Here is a 20,307-nt window from a genome sequence, read left to right on the forward strand (position 1 = left end):
ACTTAAATATAAGATTTCAGGGCGCACGTTCCCCAGTCCTTTTGGTACACCTGGAATACTCATGCCATTGCTTGAGATGTGGATGCTTTTGTCTCAAATGCCATCTCAAAGTGCGCGCTTCCCCAGGCCCCATAGAAAAAAGTACAGGTTTGGACACAGATGCTGTGCGTTGTGTGTTTTGCCTTCTTTAGAGGGCGCTTTCAGGTTAAGGTTAGGGTTAGGCTGCATGCACATGAGTTGCACTGGCTGAAGGGAACGTAGTGGGCTAGCTCTGGAGTTTGTCTGATGGGTGTTCATGAAGTCATTGGCAGGCAGGCTATTTTAGGGAACTGGTGGCTGCTTCCTTCGGCCGGGTGGCTGTCAGTCTTGCCCCTTAGATCCCTGTAATTTATTTGCTTTATTGTACTCATGTCGATTGTGTCCTTCCTGTTTTTAGCAGGGGAGACAATGATAGTTTAGTCTCTATCAGTAGCTGAAGAAGGAGCAATGGAACGGAAATGTGCACTGTGTTAGTTCTGGAATGACTTTAATCGCATACTATAAATAACATTTCTCAGTCATTTCACCCTTTCTGCAAAAGCCAAACTCAAACTGATCTCCTGCCAGAAAACAGGTGATGAAGTGGACACTAATCTCTTTGATTACTCGAAAGGGAGGCAAGAGGGCAGGAGTGTGTGTGTGTGGGGAAGATTTAATATTTCCCTGCTCCTTTATTAGGTTCTCCATCCACCTATCTGAGGCAAGTGTTCTCCTGCAACTTTTGAACAGGAGCGTAGGAATGCATAAATAAATCACAAAGAAGATGGATGAGGGGGAAAGAAGCCCTGTTGGATCAGATGCACAGCCCCTCGCCCTCATTCTGTCCACACAGTGGCCACCCGGTGGCTGTCGGGAGGGGACACGGGTGCAGTGGCACTCTCCCACTGGTACTTTCCAGCAGCTGCTGCTGAGACACAAGGCCTCTGGGCCTCTGATGTGGCAGGGTTTTCTGTAGCTGGCATTGGCTTTCCAATGAAAAGGCTTTATTATGTTCAAGAGGGCCAACTCGGCTGGCTTCGTAGTGCAAAGGAGGAGAATTGTGGAAGCCCATGCGAAAAGCAAGAAGGACCGAGTCCAAGCTGAATACCTCTCCTCCTTTCCCAAGACGAAAGGAAAAGCCCACCCTCTGGGGAGGGCTCTCTTGTTTCGGGCCAATGGCTGGGTGCACCGGAGGCTCCTCCGTGGGCTTGCCCTCTTCACCTGATGCTGTGACTTCGGACAAGTGATGCCAAGTCTCCCTCCACAAACTGCCTGGCTCTCAGGGACTGCCTGACTGTCTCGAGGTCCAGCACCGTTGGCATTTCAGCTGCAGGTTCTTGCCCCACCACGTTGCCTACAACCTCTAAAGGCTCTTTATAGGAGCGGGTACAGTCTCTGCTGTTCGGACCAGTAGCCATTATCTATTCCGCTACTGTACTCTCTAGCAACTTTCTCTCTTCCAGGTGGATGCCTCTTCCTGGATTTGAGACCCTTTTCATTTAGAAGTGCCGGGGGCTGAACCTGGAGTGCATTCCCTCCACAGAGCTTCTCCTACACAAATTTGCTCAGTCCTGACCAAAGTGGGATTTGTAGCCCAGCACACCTGGAGGGCCCAGGCTGGGGAAGGCTGAAGTAGCATGTTGTCTCTTTTCTTTTCCTCCCCCTCAAAAACAACTGGATTCCCCCAAAAACAGGGTGAGCTTCCAACTTTGTGCCAAGATTTCCAGGAAAGGATTTCTGCAGCTTCCCATGATGGCCACTTGTTCATGATGACAGGAATGGTCTCGCAGGAACAAACCTAAGGTTCTCTCTAGCACTGTGCCTCTTCTTTGTAAAGGTTTGGGAAGATTAAGGAAGATGGTTGTTCTTATCCAAGGTCTCTTTCCTATATTTAGCTAATCCATTTATTATTTGTTTGCAGCACGTGAAGGACATTATTCTGCAGTCAAATCCTCTGCTGGAGGCTTTTGGGAATGCCAAGACAGTTCGAAACAACAATTCCAGCAGATTTGTAAGTCTCTCTCTTTGGTAACTTGCAAAAAGCAGCATGACATGGGACAGAGAAGGACTGTGATCTTAACTAATCTCTGTAATGCAACTAATTCCATTATTTATTTCCTTGTTGGCACTGAAAAGAACCAGCTCCACTCTACACCTTTCTTAGTGGGATGGAAAGAGAAGTGCCACAATACCACCAACCAAAATCCATTTTTTAAAAATCTTCTTTCCCTTCACCCCCTGCCCCAGCAAGCTGAAGACCTCATGCAAAAAGCTCTTGGAAGAATTGCTTCTGTTTCACTATCCAACTTTAACCTGAAGCATGATGGACAAAAAAACATTCAAGCATTTAGCAAGACTTCTCATGGAGATGAATATTTACTTTATCCATTTTCAACAATCTGCATCCTTTATTTGTTGCAGGGGAAATACTTTGAAATCCAGTTTAGTCCAGGTGGGGAACCAGATGGAGGCAAGATATCCAACTTCCTGCTGGAGAAATCGCGGGTGGTCATGAGGAATCCTGGGGAAAGGAGCTTCCACATTTTTTACCAGGTTCGATGCCTTTGGAGAGGGGGCAGGTTTGCTTTTTTTTTAAAAAAGAACAATGTCAAGGTTTCTGAGTTGGCTTTTTTTAATGTCAGGGTTTTTCACTAGATAAAAGGGAGCATTCACAGCCTTTTCCTGCCTTCCCCAACCCAACCCGGAACCCTTCAGATATGTTGGGCTGCAACTCCCATCACTCCCAGCCAGCAGGATGGGCGCTGCGGTTCAACACCTCTGAAGGGCACCACACTGTCCTGTCTGAGCGCCACTAGGATGAGCAGCGGCTTCTCCCTTCTGCTTTTGGTAGGTGTGCAGGAGACGGTTGGGTTAGCAGGTCCCCCAGCCCTTCGGCTGTCTGTACAGGAGCTGTTGACAATCCCTGGCACGCATAGGGCTCTGTTGCCCAGCTGGAGCCCCCAAGCTCAGGCAGAGAGGACCCCGCCCCGGAGCCCTGCCGTCCTCTTGCAGCCCTCCTTTTTAACTGGAGCCCCTGCGAAGGGCTCTCAGAGTGTTGGTGCTGGACCTCTGCCCTCCCAAGGACCCAGTTCCAATGGGAGGAGCTCCTCCGAGCTGCTCTGCAGGGCTGGTGGAGCTTAACTAAGAAAGGTGGGACCAAACCCACCACTCTCTCCTGCTTAAGCTCCTGCCAGCACCCTGGCCTCTGGAGAGGCATTCGGGCCTTCTGGAAGCGGGGAGTCAGACAAAGCAAGGGCGGCAGCCAGCAGTGCTGCTCCGGAGAGGGCCTGTGCCTGACCATCTGCGGAGCCCAGGGGTGAGTGGCCTGGATTTGGCGAGCAGGCCTGCGGTGTTGTGCGCCCGCTCGACATTTGTTCTGTGATGAACACGAGAGCTGCTGGTTTTACTTCAGCAAGATCAACAGTGCTGCCCTCCGGAAAATGAAACCCGATTCCCAAGCACAGGCAGGAGCGAGGGCAGCTAAGAGTGCAATTTCTGCTTTCCCCCCTGCAGCTGATTGAAGGGGCTTCCGTGGAGCAGAAGTCCACCCTCGGCATCACTAGCATGGACTATTATCACTATCTGAGTCTCTCAGGATCCTACAAAGTGGAGGACATCAATGACAAATTGGATTTCCAGGAAACACTGGTAAATCCCCCCCTGCGCCCCCCCATTAAGTTTCTGATTTAAGTAAAAAGGGAGCGATATTTCCCTACATATTGTGATAACAATGCCAGCCTGCCTTACTTCGTTTGTTTGTTTGTTTGTTTGTTTGTGTGTTTCTTTTCAGTTCTGTTCTGCTCCTTTAGCCGGAAGGGCTCTGGTTATTTTAAGGACTGTCTTATCTTTTGAATGCTATAAAAACTATCTTGGAAGAGTTTCAACTATTTGCTCAAAGAGCATGTGGAATTCCTGGGACTGGTTTTCAGTGCACCCACTGCTCTTCCCCACCCCTTCTCCCTTTATTCTCACAGCACGCCATGAACGTGATCGGGATCTTTGCGGACGAGCAGGCTTTGGTGCTGCAGATCGTGGCTGGGGTACTCCACCTGGGCAATATAAGCTTCAAAGAAGTGGGCAACTATGCTGCTGTGGAGAGCGAGGAGTGTAAGTGGCCCCCAAAAGTGGGGCTCCAAGTAGTGCTTGGTTGGGGCTGGCGGGCGGGGATGGCCCTGTGGGGAAAATGCTGGGAGCAGCCCGCCCAGTTGGCTCCTGCCCCCGCCAGAGATGGCCGGGCACCTGTGGCAGCAGGAGCAGGCCGGAGTGGCTGAGGAGCCCAGGCTGGGGGCAGGCCTCCACAAGCCCCTTGCGACGACGCTGACGGACCGCTGGCCCTGCCTGCTGGAACAGCTGCGCTCCCATGCAGCACCCATGTGACTCCAAGGGACGTGCGCGGGAGACTGCTGCCTGGCTGTGTGACGGGCAGGAGGCTCGCTTAGTTCTCCCTTGGAATTCCCGTATGAACAGGCTCGCTAGCTCAGGAGCGAACGAGACCAAAGTACAGCATGGCCTCTGTTTGCGGAACATGTGGAGGCACTCTTTGAAAAGCCTATTTTTCGGCCTTCGTTTCAGTGGGCTGCTTGTCCAGAGTCATCTGGCATCGATTTTGCTGCTTCTCTCCTTTGGACTCCATCTTTGTACCGCTGCTGCCTCAGCTAAGCTTGCCGCGATCCTATTTTTATCTCTTGCAGTCTTGGCGTTTCCAGCCTTCCTTCTGGGTATTGACCAGGGCCGCCTCAAAGAGAAGCTGACCAGCCGGCAGATGGACAGCAAGTGGGGGGGCAAGTCGGAATCCATCCATGTGACCCTCAACGTGGAGCAGGCCTGCTACACCAGGGATGCCCTGGCCAAGGCGCTTCATGCCAGAGTCTTTGACTACTTGGTGGATGTAGGTGGCCTTTTGGGGGGGCGGGGGGCTGTCCCTGGAGGACTGCAAACCGGCGTCCGTCATAAGGGCTACAATGCCCCTGTGGGGCTGTTTCTGTCAATCAGAAAACCCTGCTGAACACCAACTGTGCTGCAATGAAAGGCACTCTTGACTGTGCCCCAGTTTTGGTCTGTTCCACCCACCCTTCCCTGCCTCCAGTTTGGTACCTGCCTCCTCAACCGTCAGCAGCATTTTATGCCCCCTGACCTGCTCCTGGCTACAAAAGCCCTGGCTGAGTGTACAGGCGCACTTTGCTGCTTCCTACTCTGTAGAACTGACTGGCTTTAGAAAAGGCTGCCTGGATTAGAACCAGGACCACTTGAGGCGCTTTGTGCAGAAGGGCAGGCCGTTGACACGAGAGGTGGGAGCGGAGGGGGAAAAGGGAAACTTGAGAGTGTGGAAGAAAAGTATGAAAGAATTGGAAAAGCAGAAGGGAAAGATGACAAAAGCTTTCCTAAAAGCACAAAAATGTCACGCTGACTCCCTTATGAAAGGGTGTGTGACAGGCAGACCCGCAAGCGTCTTGAAAACAGTCATTTTCTCCCGCCTGCATCTCTGCAACCTCTTCCTTGTAAATCACCAGCCCGCCTTTCTTGTCTGGGGCAAGCCTGGGGTTACCATTATTAGCAATTTTATTTCTATACTGCCCAATAGCTGAAGCTCTCTAGGCAGTGTAAAGCTATTCATGCCATGACAGTATAAAATAAAAACAAGCATCATAAAGTTCACTTCAGACTTTTAAAAAGCAATTTTTAAATGATTTAAGCAACTAAGACAGATTAATACAAGTAACTCACCCCCCCTAGTGCTATTTAGAGCTGCTAAATGCCCCAGCGCAAAGGGGGTCTTAACCTGGTGTGAAAGGACAGGAGGTTGGTGCCAGGTGGGCTTCAGTGGGGGGGTGCTTCCACAGTTGGGGGCGGCCGCAGAGAAGGCCCACTTCCTTGTGCCCTCCCCCCCAAGCAAGCCTCCCGTGGAGGCCACATCTGCAGGAAGGCCCCAGGCTGCAGATTAAAATCTGTGGGCCCATTTTAAAAAGTGTGTCGAAGCGTTTTAAATTTTACATTATTAATTGATCTAAAAGACCACTGTCTTGCTCCTTATGCAATTCTTTCATTATCTGTTTTGTTTTATCAGTCTATTAATAAAGCTATGGAAAAAGATCATGAAGAATATAATATTGGGGTCCTGGACATCTATGGCTTTGAAATATTTCAGGTAATCCATTCAAGGTGGCTGGGCATCTTTGCGTGGCAGCGACATTGTCTGTCTTTTTCACCTGAGCAAGCACAAGCCTGTGGGTCACAGGCAGCTCTCAGGGGCTCCCGTGTGGTGGGTAGCCTGGACCGTAGCTCCCTGGCAGGCTGCTGGGAGCCAGATTCTGCAGGAAAACCAGGAGCACCGGCATAGTACTCTTCTAACGCCCTGACTGGAAAGAGCTTCTCCCGGGGCCTTGCGCCGAGTGCCCTCGCCATCCCATGTAAAAGAGGTGGCACCTCACACGTAGAACTCCCTCCCCCTATCGATCCTCCGGGCTCCCTCTTTGCAACTCTTCAAACAGAAGCCAAAAGATGTCGCTTTTCTCCATCACTTTTCCCATTTTCTGCACTATTTTTAATTTGGAAACTTGCTGCTGCTGGTTGGTTTATAGTGACATTGGCAAGTGTTTATTGGCCTGTAGTTCTTGTGTGTGTTGGGGGCTGCATTCCATTGAGAGATGGGTTGGTCCTACTGAGAGGTGGAAAGCAGATTTTGCCTTTCCTGCTACTGGATCTGCCACTGCAGTATATTTTCCTTTCTAGAAATTAAGTACAGTGATTTGTTTTTTATGGGAGAAGGGAAAAGGTTCCATGCAGGAGGCGGGGGCTGAATTTGTAGTCTGTCTAGTGCTCTTATTTGCATAGCCCAATGCTGGACTCTCAATCTTGGGCAAGAATCTTTAGCACACTTACTTGGAAGTAAACAGTGTTGAACCTGGTGAATATGTGTAAGATTGTGCTGTTAGGCTTGCTTAAATATAGTGGAATATAGGGCCGGGATGATCTTATTTGTATCATTATTGCTTTACTGGATTCATTTCCCCTGCACCTTTCATAGCAAATGCTTCCAGAGCAGCTGACAGAAATGTTTCCCAGTCAATGCAGTGTAACTGAAAACAAAAACTAATTTGTAGCAAGGCATTTCACATAAGGCCGTGCAAAGTTCAGAGTCTGAACAGATCTGTGCAGAAGGGAAATGTAAGGTGCTCCAGGAACAAAAAGAAGTTCTGAGTTTTTCTGGGCGTTCGACCAAAGACGGCAGTTCTGTGGCAAGAGTGCCTTTAATGAAAACCCAAATCTTGGAAACAGCTTTGGGGAATTTAGGTTACTGACCTCTCTGGTGAGGCAAATGGCACAAATGTGAAAACCATCTGCTAAGGTCATTGAAAATATAATGCGGAAAAGAATAAGGATTGACCTAATGAATAAGAGAAGTGTTGATACGGAGGGGCTGAAGTCAATGTTTTGATGGCTTGTTTTTCCTTCCAGAAAAATGGATTCGAACAGTTTTGCATCAATTTTGTCAATGAAAAGCTGCAGCAGATCTTTATTGAACTGACACTGAAGGCAGAACAGGTAAAAACAAAGAAGAGCTGCCACCTGGCCATGCAAAAGCCCACAGTGGGATGGCTTTTCCACTGACGACGACTTAAAATTTGCCTTGTGGAGAAAAGGACAAAGAAAAAAACTGTTGCGGTTTAAATAGCCCAGATGCAGAAGTAAACACAGTCGTGGAAGCAGGCACATTTTCTCCTCTGATACAGTGGCCCAAGAGTGCGTCTCCTGAACCAGAATAATCTTCCCATCATATGACTTCTCTATAGATGCTGACTTGCTGTCACAGATGGAAAAACTGTGCCTGGCTTTGCATTTGTGTTGGATGAAGGACCCAAGTTAGCTGCTGTTTTCTCAATTTCCTTGCTGCCTGACAAGGGGTCGTATGTTCCCTTGCTACCTGCCTTTCTGAAGACTCGGTTGGTGTGATTTGGTCCCTAAATACTAGTTTGGAGCAATGCACCTGGTTTATTGGGAATTTGTTATATCTTACTCACTGCAAGTATATGGATTGTAATATTTAGTGGCCCAATGGAACTTGATCTGAGTTACCTAGAATACCCCATTAAATAGCCATAAGAGTAAGTAAACTCTGAGGAAGAGCCCTGTGATGCTTGCAAGACTGCCTGCTCCAGCACATAAATTTAATTACGCTTTGTCTGGGCTTTAACCTGTAGACTGTTTCTAGTGCCAGTGATGAATCCTAGAGCAGGCAATAGTAAAGCAATCATGGAAAAACAATTAACAGTACATTTTAGACTGGGCCAAATGCCTTTCCTTCATCTGGATAAGCTTGGACAGCATTGTAGAACTGGGATTTATGGAAAGGCTCACAAGTCAGGTGAGCTGCAGCTGGAGTCCCCTTTGTTGAGAAGCTAAGTACCACCTGTGCTGTCAGATGTTCACTGCCTAGCAGTGCTGCCTGCCGCCACAAAATTAATTCACACCATAGAATTTGCTACAGAAATTGGGTGGGCTGGCAGGGAAGGAAGCAACGATTTTGCCTTAAATAAGGCACATGGGAGAAGTGGTTTTTTCCATGTAAAATTGCTATGCCGTTGCTGCGGCGTTTGCTGTCATTCCGAGGCATTTCGGTGGCAAATATGGCTGGCCATTCAGGGGCAGTGCCTTCAGCATTATTACTGTTGGTATCATACGGTCTTTATACAATTCTGTGGTTTGACCACACTTGGAATACTGTGCCAGTCTGGTCACTGCACTTAAAAGAGGATGTTGTGGGGTTGGAAAAAGGGCAGAGAGGGGCAGCTCAGAAGATCAAGGGGCTGGAACAACTCCCCTATGAGGAAAGGGTTCTTTTTTTTAACTTACAGAAAGGCAAGCAAGGGGAGACCTAATAGAGGTGTACAAAATTAGGCAGGGTGCAGAGAAAGTGAATAGGGGGACATTTCTCTCCTACTTTTGTAGTCCTAGAACCCAGGGTCATCTCATGAAGCTGATTCAGGACAAAATTATGCATGAAGTGCAGAAAGTAGATAGGAAGATGTTTTCCTTCTTCACTCCTAATACCAGAACTCAGAGGGGTCATCCATGAAGTGGATTGGTGGGAGATTCAGGGCAGGTAAAGGGAAGAGCAGTTCACACACAGCATACGATTGAACCACGGAATTTGCCACCACGAGATGCAGCTGTGGCTACCCCTTCAGAGGGGGCTGTTTAAATGTCCCCTAGTCCTGGCTGCCACGTGCTGCCTCCAGTTCCAGGCTGCAGGATGCTTGTAGGGGGCAGCTTGGGCTGGGGGTGCTTTGCACTCACATCCTGCTTGTGGGATCCCGTGGGCTGGTCACCAAATGAAAGCAATGCTGGACTGGGGTGGGGTGGGGTGGGGGGCTTGGGGTCTGATCCAACCCACAGGCCTTTCTTAAGTTCTTATCACAACGCTAATAAATGTGCCTTTCCCCGGAGCGCCTGCCTCCACGAAGACAGGCCAGCTGTGTGGCACCGGTCTCACCTGAGTTCAGTGGTTTTGCAGGTGGAGGATTCCAGCTGATGCCGCTTCTTATGCCCTGGTGGCACCACGGTGCAGCCAAAGGAGCCCTCTGCAACTGCCCAAAGGGTGCCATCCCCTTCTCTAAAAGTCATTTGCTGTTGGGTCTGTTTTACAGACATTTTGGTACCGCCATGCTTTTCCGTCTCCGCATTTCCATTTCTGAATTCATCTTTCTGAATTGCAGGAAGAATATGTGCAAGAAGGGATCCGTTGGACGCCCATAGACTACTTCAACAACAAGGTCGTTTGTGACCTCATAGAGAATAAAGTGGTAGGTGCGGGAATCCTACACAGAGGTCCCTCAACTGTGACTCAGTTTTTTAAAACCTGAGCCCTTCTGCATGGAAAGTGAATGCCCTCCTACTGAACTGCAGTATCTCCCCACATGTTCGGCAACTTCTTGCCAGATAGAACCCCAAAAGGGGTTTCTGAAGACATGTTTGAATATTCATGTGTGTTGGGCTGCAGCTTCAACCATCCCCAGCCAGCACAGTCCATGGCTGTGATCTATGAGGCTGACGCGAGATGTCATCCTATGCATCCCCTTGACTGGGGAAAGCTGGGGGGCCTCCCGTTTGCCCTCAGCACCCTTCTGTTTCTCTTGCCACACCAGAATCCACCGGGGATTATGAGCATTCTGGATGACGTCTGTGCCACGATGCATGCGGTGGGGGAGGGAGCTGACCAGACCTTGCTGCAGAAGCTCCAGATGCAGATTGGGACGCATGAGCACTTCAACAGCTGGAATCAGGGCTTCATCATCCACCATTATGCTGGAAAGGTGCCTGGGGAGATGGAGGGGAGCCAGATGCCATTCCCAGCTGGTCGTAGGCTGGGTCCGGCTGCCGGGTATCATTCAGAATCCAGAAAGAACACCGTTGGGTGGGGCAGTCAGGTCTTCTCTTGCTTGGCAGTATTTGGTCCCCTGGTGGTCCACTTTAAGGCAGGGGTGGGGAACCTGTGCTCGTCCAGATGTCTTGGCCTCCCCCTCCTAGCAGCCCCAGCCAGAATAGCCAGTGGTCAGGGTTGATGGGAGTTGCATTCTTGCCAGAAAGGCTTGTCTGTGTCCTTATTGGAAGGTAGCATTCATGTTCATGGGGAAGATGAGTGGGTGGAAATACTGACCTTTGGCACTGGAAACAACACAGGGCAGCCCTCTCTCTCTGCTTGTTTTGTCCTCTCCCTTTCCCAAATTGCCTTGCTCAAACAGAAACCATTGACTGGTTCTGACATGCAGCTAGCCCTTAATTTCTATAGGTCAGCCTCTGCCAACATGGCACCCTCCAGACTGGCCTTACTACAACTCCTGTGACCCCAAGAAAGCATTGGCCACAATGTCTGGGAATGATGGGCATGATAGTTCCACACACCTGAAGAGCATCACGCTGGGGAAGGGTAATGCAGGTTGTGACTCAATGCACTACTGCATTTTCTAAAAGAGTGCAACGTGAGTTGCAATTGCTTCTCTTTTCTCAGGAGAAAAGTTCCATATCTTGGCATACCTATTCCTTGTGGGAGAAGTAGAGGTTTGAGCATTTGAGTTGCAATTGCTTCCTTTCCCCAGGTGTCCTATGACATGGATGGATTCTGCGAGAGGAACCGAGATGTTCTTTTCATGGACTTAATTGAACTCATGCAAAGCAGTGAATTGTACGTAAGATGTGCTTCCTGGCACTTGGGGTGATTCTTGTACACGTTCCTCTAGAACACTTGGTGTGTAACTGAGAACCACAATAGCAGAAGTGCTCAGATAGCTGTTCTGAGTTCAAATAGCAGGACGGGAAAGGTCCTATGAAATCCAAGAGGTTAATAGTATCAAGGAAAGCATTAGGAAAAACAGCACGTCCTTCAGGAAATGGAAGTCTTGTCCAAATGAAAGGAACAAAAAAGAACACATACTTGCACATAAGAAATGCAAGCAGGCAGAAAGAGGCAAAAATGACTTTTCAGCAGCATATTGATAACAGTGCCTAAGACCCAGGAAAGAGGAATGTGCTGGTTGGACTGTCAGATGATCATAAATCATGTGCACACATTAAATTCAGCTTCTTTACCATCAGTTCCTTGAGTCCAGATTTTGTATTGTACCTAAACGCTGCACATTTCTTTGCCTTCTTCCAGGCCTTTTATAAAGGCTCTTTTTCCAGAAAACCTCCAAGCCGATAAGAAAGGCCGGCCGACGACTGCTGGCAGCAAAATCAAGGTTTGTTCTGTTTCTTGGAGAGGTCAGTCTAGGGCTGTACTCAGCAGAGGGTGGGGATGTTGGGGAGCTGGCCTCCTCGAGAGTATCCCAGGGCTCTTCTTGGGATGCCCAAGCTTTACTTGAAAGGATGAGTACACCTCTACTACCTTTAGCGAGTACAGTTCTATCAGCTTACACACTTGGAACTGCTGTCAGTCTGGTTGCCCCTCATGCATCCTGCTTCCCTAGTCCTGTAAGTGGTTGGCACTCAGTGCAGCTTGCACACGCACATGCTGCCGGCCTGGCTGCTGCTCCTCCCCAGCCCTGTGAGTGGACCGTACACCTGTACGAGGAAATTCAGTAAGTGAGCGACCTGTTGATCCCTGTGGGAAGCCTGCAGATGGAATGGCTATGCTGGAGCACAGCCAAAGCTTTTAGGAGAGGCTGCTGTTGGTGGTTATGCATCTGAAAGCCTTCCTTTCTCGGAGATCCGTATCAGCAGAATTATTGCTCATTGCCTGTCAGTCTTTTGACTTCAGTACACTCTCTTGGCTTCCACTGTCTCTGATAAAAAGAAATTACTATCTGAGCTTGGAAAAGGAGCAGAATTGTTCTGGTTCTTCCTGAATGAGTGTCGCCTTAGCAATGGGGTGCCTCTGCAGAGGCTTTGCAGGCAGAAGGTGCTGAGTTCCATCCCAACCAGCATCTCCACAAAGGGCTGGAAAAACCCTTGCCTGAAATCCCGGGGAACTTAGCTGCTACTCAACATCTGCAGCACCAGTCTAGATGGGCCAAGGGGCTGACTCCATATGCAGCACCCGAGCTTCCACCCTTGGTCTTTCATCCCAGGATTGGGAGGGGCTGTAGGTTGGCGGTGGAGCTTCTGTGTTGCGTGCAGAGCGAAAGTTTGGCCCCTAGCATCTCCAGGTGGGGCGAGCTGGAGGAACCCTCCTTGGAGCCGGGGAGGGCCATTGCTGCCAAACACTGCCAACAGAACTGGGCTAGAGGCACGGGGAGGGCTTGTACTGGCCGGCATTTTACGTGTGTTTGACTCTTTCGGCAGAAACAAGCCAATGACCTTGTTGGAACCCTGATGAAATGCACGCCTCATTACATCCGCTGCATAAAGCCAAATGAAACAAAAAAGCCTCGAGACTGGGAAGAAAGCAGGTAAAAAGGTCACCCTCCCCAGTGCGGTGATGGGGGGCAGGTGATCCGGGGTGCATCAAGTGGACCATCTCACCCAGGCCTACGGCAAGCTTTGGTCACTGCGGGAAGAGGCAGGGCAACCATTTCACAGAACTGGGCGGTCCTTGCTTTTTGTTTCATCTGCGATGCTTCTATACCACAATGTACAATGAAATGCTTAAATAAAAGGCGAAGCTTCCCTTCCTGCTGCCTTTGGAAACGGAGATACGGAAGCTGGAAGCTGGGAAGGCTGTGTGGACAGATCGTGGAAGGTTTGCTGTTGAGTCGTAGCAAACTTTCCCTTTATAAGGGGCCTTCCAGCAGGAATAAATGGGATGTGCGGCAGCTGTTCCTTTCAGGAGGACCCACAAGGGCACACCTCTTGCTAAATGATGCCTGTGGTCTTTGTGTTCTCATTATTTTAATTTCCCTGCCTTACATGAACATCAGTTGGTGTGCACAGAGGTTATAGTAATGTTTGTCGGCCTGAAAAGTGTACATTTGAGTGGCAAATGAGCCAAAACCCCAAAAACTGATGGAGTGTACCTAAACAGTAAACCTAACTGGTTTACCTAAACAGTCCTTTGACAAGTTTGCCCCCTTTTAAATTAAGATTTTAACCAGTATTTTTCAGGTTTCTACTGGAGCCTAGTTAATTTCTTGTTAACATTTTGCTGCTTTTCCAGATTGCTGTTTTTACAACTTGGAGAATTCCTTTGCAAGTTTTTTGGAAGTCTTTTAAGTATGGGATGCATTGCCGATTTGTCTGTGTGGCTTCTTTCTAAAATCTAGACATTCCTTCCACATTGCTCACAGCACAACGTCCGCCCGGGTGGGGTGAACAGCAAGGAGGGGCTTGCTCCCTGGTCCTAAATCCCATGTTGCAACTGGCAGTGCCCTCTAGTTCTGTAAAATTTTAAAAATTGTGGTCAGTTAGTTGTTTTCTCCACTAATAAGAGTTCTCCATTCTCCTGCCAGCTTTTTTTGAAAAGTGAACTGTTCACAATATGATATACTAGGAGAATTAGAGTAGGGAATTTTGTTCCCATTCCAAAGCCTTCTGGTGGAGTAGCAGTAAAAAGAGCTGATTGTCCAAAATATATTTTCCTGTTTATAGATTCCCTCCTGCTCACATCTGGAATAATGCAATGGGGTGAACAGTTTAATTTTTTTTTACTGCTTTACCAGTGCCAGTGTCAAACTATAGAGAACTTTTATACTGTTTTTCTTTTTGTCTGGGAAAAGGTAATTTTGAAAATTTCTCTCTGGGAACCAACTCCTTTTAGGTCAGTGTCTGGGAGTCAGGTTAATGGGATGAATTACTGCAATTCTAGAGAAGACATGTTTTTAAAAATCACCCAGTTTTCATGTTTTAACAAGCTAGTCTGCTTAATTGTAGACTTAGCTTGGTTCAAGCCAAAGTATACTGCATTCTAAAATGTTTAATTATTCTTTCAAGATAGCTTAAAGCAAAAAATTGCTTACTTCTGACTTTATCTGGGTGGCAGATTTTTAGACCTCAAAACATCTCAGAATTGGTTATGTACTAATATGGGAATGTCAATATTGTTGAAAATGTGGAATTTAAACACAGACCAAGGAAATGAGAGTCCTGCAATAAATTTTACTCCCATAAGTGATCCTTCTGGAGCCACTTGTTTTAGAAAATATTCTTTTCTCATAGTGGATAGAGTATTATTCAGAAAAAAATCCACCCTAGATGAACTTTGCATTTTTCTTCTATGTAAACATTGTGAATGTAGCTTCAGAACAAGCCCCTTCAGTATTTTTATCTTATTTATCTTAATATTTATGTACTGCTCCATTCCCTTAGGCTCTGGCCAGTTTACAAAAATTAAAACCAACAGTGATTACACCTAAGACAATGTACTAAATAAAACTGACATGAGAACTAATCTGGGAAGGCCTGTTGAGAGAGAGAGATGTTTTTAACTCCTCCTTAAAGGTGGGAATTTGGGGAATAAGATGCCAAATGCCAGCCTCTGGGGAGGCAGGTTCCTTTTGCCCATGTCCCTTGCTGTGTGGCCCAGTTCTCTTTTTGGTACCCAGCCTGGGTCTGCTATTCCATAGCAGTTGCTTTTTCCTCCCAGCCAGTCATCTGAATGACCAGTTGGTCTCAGCAGAACCGTCAGAGGTGCCACTGTCTCTCTACCCATGTGGCTAACCGGGCTCCATTTCTCACCCTTCCCCTTCAGGGTAAAGCACCAAGTGGAGTATCTTGGGCTTAAAGAAAATATTCGAGTACGGCGAGCCGGTTACGCTTATAGGCGAGCGTTCCAGAAATTCTTACAAAGGTACAGTATTTCTAAGCATCACTTTCTTCCTTCAGAGGGGGTTACACCAGGAAGGGAAGCTCATTCCCAGGTTTTCCTCCCTTTGCTGAGTAGAGTCAAATGGTTCTAGCAGAGCCTAAACACCCGACGAGGGGAAGGCTGCCTGTGCCTACTAGCCTGGCTCAGAGGTGTCATGCCTGTGTACGCCCAGGGCAGAGGCCTTGCACCCATCCTGCTCGCAGCATCCAGTGGGCAGCTGGTTTGCCACCATGGGAAGGAAGTGCTGGATGGCCCCTTGGCCTGAACTAGCAGGGCTTTTCTTACATTCTTAGGCATCTTAAATACATGCCTGTTCCTGTTTACTTGTCAATAAATCTTTAAAAGATCCTGTTTCTTTTAAAATGGAGAAAGACGTAAGATTTGTACAGCAGTTGTGGTTCTTGTAAAGCAAGCTCAGGTTTTTAGATGTTTTTACAGTTATGTATTTTATCTACACAAACGTCAATATCCTTGTGTTGCCGGTCAAGGCAATCTGCCTTTTGAAAATGACTGATGTCAGGGTGCGCTTTGAAAAACCTGCCCATTCTTGGGCTTACACAGAAACCAAAACAGTCGCAAAAATGGCTCTTAGGTTTGCGGGGGAGGCAGCAGTGATATACTGGTCACTGGCCAGTAGATGTCCTTCTACAGCTGCCCCACCCCCACCTTCCCCAGTTTAAACTGGCAGTAAGGGAAACTTGCTGATCAGTGTATTTCAGAGCTTGGTTTGCGACAAAATGAAGCATGCCTGAGCTGAATGCAGTGCAAGGATTTTCAAGCGACTCATGCTGCTGTAAAAAGAAAATTGTTCCCTTTGCTCTGCTGTGTTGATTTTAAGCATAAAGGTAGAGCTGTGCTGGGTGAGCATACAAGCCTTCGTGGTCCCACAGTGGCCGCCTGGCCAGCCAGCCCCCGCGAGAGATTTATTTATTATTTTATTTCTTTTATTTAGCAAACTTCTATGCCGCCCCATTTGCCGAAGCCTCAGGGCAGCTCACAACAATAAATAAATACACACACGATTAACCATATAAAACAGTATAATTGGAGACGTCCTGGCTGAAGATATAAAATCAATAAATAATATTAACAATTAAAATGACGTTTAAATAAAAAGGTCTTGGCCCGGTGCCGAAAAGCAAATAACGACAGCGCCAGGCGGACCTCTCTGGGGAGCGCATTCCATAGATGGGGCGCCACCGCAGAGAAGGCCCTACTCCGGGTGCTCACCCTCCTAATGTCCTTCAGGGAGGGCTCCCGGAGAAGGGCCTCTCCCGCTGATCTCAAGGGGCGGGTGGGCATATATGGACGTAAGCGCTCCTTTAGGTAACCAGGACCCAAGCCGTTAAGGGCTTTATAGGTGATAACCAACACCTTGAATTGGGCCCGGACTTCAATGGGGAGCCAGTGAAGCTGATGGAGGACTGGAGTTATGTGAGCACAACGCCCAGTCCCCATCAGCAACCTGGCAGCTCTGTTTTGCACCATCTGAAGTGTCCAGACCGTCTTCAAGGGCAGCCCCACGTAGAGTGCATTACAGAAGTCTAGTTGGGAAGTCACCAACACGTGTGTCACTGTCACCAGGCAGTCGTTTTCCAGGTAGGGACGCAGCTGGTGAATCAGCCGAAGCTGAAAGAAAGCGCTCCTCGCCACTGCTGTTACTTGAGCTTCCAGCGAAAGCTCTGGATCAAGGAGCACTCCCAAGCTGCGGACCTTGTCCTTCAGAGGGAGTGCAACCCCATTCAGGACAAGGTCAAGGTTCCCTTCCCCGAAGCCTGATCCGCCAACCAACAGGACCTCCGTCTTGTCTGGATTGAGCTTCAGTTTATTGGCCCTCATCCAGCCCATTACCTTTGCCGGTTCAGTACAACCACTGCCTCACCTGGATTGGTGGAAAATGAGAGGTAGAGCTGATGATTCCGCAGCCCACACCTCCTGATGACCTCTCCCAGCGGTTTCATGTAGATGTTGAATAGCAAGCGGGACAAAATGGACCCCTGCGGAACTCCATGGCATAACTGCCATGGCGCAGAGCCATAGTCCCCCAGCACCACCTTCTGAAATTGGCCGTTGAGATAGGAGCGGAACCACCGCCACGCGGTGCCTCCCAACTCCCAATCCCGCCAGCCTATTCAGAAGGATACCATGGTCGATGGTATCGAAAGCCGCTGAGAGGTCCAGGAGAACTAACAGGGATGCACTCCCCCTGTCTCTCTCCTTGCACAGGTCATCGTACAGGGCGACCAAGGCAGATTCAGTGCCGTACCCGGGTCTGAAGCTGGGCTGAAATGGGTCCAGATAATCAGTTTCATCCAAGAGTGCTTGGAGTTGTCCTGCCACCACCCGTTCCAACACCTTACCCAAAAACGGGATGTTGGCCACTTGTCTATGATTAGTGGCCATCTCTGGATCCAGGGAAGCCTTCTTCAGGACCGGTTGGACTACCGGCTCCTTTAAAGGGGCAGGTACCCGGCTGTCCCTCAGAGAGGCGTTAACCACTTCCAGGATCACCATTAGCACCCCCTTGCCTTTGCTGCCAGACACTGGCATGCAGCCCCTCACACTGGGGGGGTACACAGGCATCCCGACTAATAGTCACCAAGGGAGTAAAGCAAAACCGAGGATAATCCCTTGGTTAAAGACTACTTGCCATTTTAATGGATTGACCGGTCAATTTTTGTTAGCATGGATGGGGCAGGCATTCATTGTTCTGAAGCCCCTTTCTCCAACCCTACAGAAGTTTTGGGCTACAATCCCATATTAGCTGTGCTTTCTGAGGACAGTGGGATTGGTAACTGTCCCACCAGGTTGAAGAATGCTGTTCTCTAAAGAAAATAAAGCTATTTTTTCTGCTTTTAGAGGCTAAAGACATCATCTGCCATGGGCAGACATGACCCTAGAAGAGGCATTATATCACTGGCACCCACACCACGCGCTAAGTCTGTGCGGGAGGGACAGTTTTGCTGGGCCACCTTTGAAATGCTCAGGATGTTTTCTGCTTGTTCATCAGCTTCACACGGCTGAGGAAAGACTCCCCTGGGCGCTCTCGGAGTGTTTACTCGCAGGGCTTGTTTGTCTTAGCTTCCCTTTGGCCTGCAGGTTGCCACTTCTTTGTCCTCGGCTTCAAAGTGGAGCTAAGCCTCCCTTGCTGGGCCTGAGGGAGGGAGGAAGGAAGGTGATGTGCTTTAATAAAACAGCTGCAGGCAGAGGGAGGGGGAGAGGAAGCGGTAAAAGCATCCCACAGCCGGATGGCAGGCGGGGCTCCCCTGGGATGCGCAGCGCTGTCAGCAAACTTCCAGGGAGACAACTTAACCCCGACACATTTCACTGTCCAAACAATTCATGCAGCCTGTTTTGTTTTGGGTTTTTTTTATCATGTGATAACCCCGTTTTTGCTTGTGTGCTCATTCTTTTGCGATGACTGCCTTTGCAGTTTGCCTCCTTGTTGTGCTCTCTTTAATTGAGAGTTGCCGCAGTGTGAGAAAGACCAGAAAGACCCCAAATCGCCGATCAGCCACGGTGGCCATTGAGTGGCCTTGAGCTGGTCTCTTTCTGCCTGACCTGCATTCAAATTGGAGGTTGTCATTAGGAAACAAGAACAAGCTGGATCCTTCCGGAGGAGAAAGCACATACTTCGTAACTTGATAAACCAGATTGAACTGTGCAGTCGGGATTGGCCAGGCTTGACCTGGGAGGTGGTCAGTTTGCTACCTTGCCACTTCTGCTGGAGAGGGTGCCTTGGGTAGGTCCTGTGCAGTGTTTTTCATGGCTGCAGAACTTTTGAAAAGGCTGTGCTCCATGAGATGCTGTGGATGACCCCACTCTGGTCTGGAGTTGCTTTCTCAGCTTGCTGGCAGAGGCCTGTCCCCGCCCTGCCTCCACCTGGAGATGCTGTCCGGGACGGGCCCGGGGGCCTTGTGCATGCCAAGCAGGACTACCCGCCTTCCTACAGGGCATTCTCTGAGACTGAGGCCTTCACAGTTAGCTGTTCCAAGGAGTACCCTTTTCAGGGGGTGCAGGAGGCATAGACCATTATCAAAGAAACTGCAAGAAGAGGATTAGAATGAGGAAAGGAAAGGAAACTACATAATAGAGAAAAGGAACAAGCTATGAGGGAATTCCAACGCAGGGACGTGGTGTGGTCTGGGGAAAGATGGGTGGAATCAGCAGTCTGGCCAAGGAGCTGGAGCTTGGTGTTCTAGAGAAGCGTAGGAAGGCATGGAGCCACAGAATGGAGCAGAGGGGGCACTGTTAGTGGCTGCAGTGCCTTGTCCTTCTAGTCTGTAGGACGTCTTCTGAGGAGAAGCTTGCTTGCCTTGGGAGTTTTTGATTCTTTGGTGGCAGTAATAGTAATAAATCCAATCCCACGTTACAATAACTGGGTCCAGAGGCGGACTGAAACATGGATGATTTGGGATGATGCTTGCACCAGAGCAAGAATTTTCTTTTGTGAACCAACAACAGATCCGTGACAGTACCGGGCGGCCGCTGATCTCGGCACTTGGGCTGGGACATAGGGTCTCCTGGGCATGGCCTGAGTCCTCTGAGTGCAGTATCTCTCTCATCTCTCCCCGAAGGTATGCCATCCTGACCAAAGCAACCTGGCCTTCCTGGAAAGGGGATGAGAAGCAGGGTGTTCTTCACCTGCTCCACTCTGTAAATATGGACCCTGACCAGTACCAGCTTGGGAGAACAAAAATCTTCATCAAAGCTCCTGAGTCTGTGAGTACGACTGCAAAGTCTTAATTCTTCTTGGCTGCACCCTTCCAAGATGAGCTGGTTCAGCTCTGTGGCTGTTGGGAGACAAGCAAGGCCAGCCACTGCCTCTGAAGCAAAGCACTGTGGATAATAGTGGCAGGTTGCTGGGTGTTAGGTAGGTAGACTTTGCAAGTGTGGATGGAATTTGCATTTGGCTCTGGGTTCAAGCCCCTGAAGTCTTGCTGGGTGATACTGGCCAAGCCATCTTTTCCTCAGTTCCCTGTTACATGGCGCTTAAATAATGCTCTCCCTAGGTACTCCCCATGCATGATCTTGGCCATCCCATAATTATGCAAGGG

The 20,307-nt window shown here is 48.9% G+C and overlaps 2 protein-coding genes across 3 annotated transcripts in view; one reads left to right on the forward strand and one right to left on the reverse strand.

Annotated features, from left to right (window-relative positions):
• Positions 1-20,307, forward strand: part of MYO1E (myosin IE) — a 63,878-nt gene that overhangs the window by 32,082 nt on the left and 11,489 nt on the right. For both annotated transcript variants that reach the window (XR_006415537.1, XM_044438595.1), the window contains exons 6-19: positions 1,940-2,029; positions 2,440-2,571; positions 3,532-3,666; positions 3,993-4,125; positions 4,710-4,906; positions 6,083-6,163; positions 7,474-7,560; positions 9,732-9,818; positions 10,161-10,328; positions 11,112-11,197; positions 11,669-11,750; positions 12,793-12,899; positions 15,134-15,232; positions 19,828-19,972. Coding sequence is in view for 1 of the 2 variants with exons in the window: in XM_044438595.1 (XP_044294530.1) it covers positions 1,940-2,029; positions 2,440-2,571; positions 3,532-3,666; positions 3,993-4,125; positions 4,710-4,906; positions 6,083-6,163; positions 7,474-7,560; positions 9,732-9,818; positions 10,161-10,328; positions 11,112-11,197; positions 11,669-11,750; positions 12,793-12,899; positions 15,134-15,232; positions 19,828-19,972 (1,629 nt within the window). In the remaining variant the exon portion in view is untranslated. The remainder of the gene's footprint in view (positions 1-1,939; positions 2,030-2,439; positions 2,572-3,531; positions 3,667-3,992; positions 4,126-4,709; positions 4,907-6,082; positions 6,164-7,473; positions 7,561-9,731; positions 9,819-10,160; positions 10,329-11,111; positions 11,198-11,668; positions 11,751-12,792; positions 12,900-15,133; positions 15,233-19,827; positions 19,973-20,307) is intronic.
• Positions 1-20,307, reverse strand: part of CCNB2 (cyclin B2) — a 50,185-nt gene that overhangs the window by 8,271 nt on the left and 21,607 nt on the right. The window lies entirely within an intron of this gene.

The sequence above is a fragment of the Varanus komodoensis genome, unplaced genomic scaffold (assembly GCF_004798865.1).
Source record: "Varanus komodoensis strain SLA01 unplaced genomic scaffold, ASM479886v1 scaffold33, whole genome shotgun sequence".
NCBI lineage: Eukaryota > Metazoa > Chordata > Lepidosauria > Squamata > Varanidae > Varanus > Varanus komodoensis.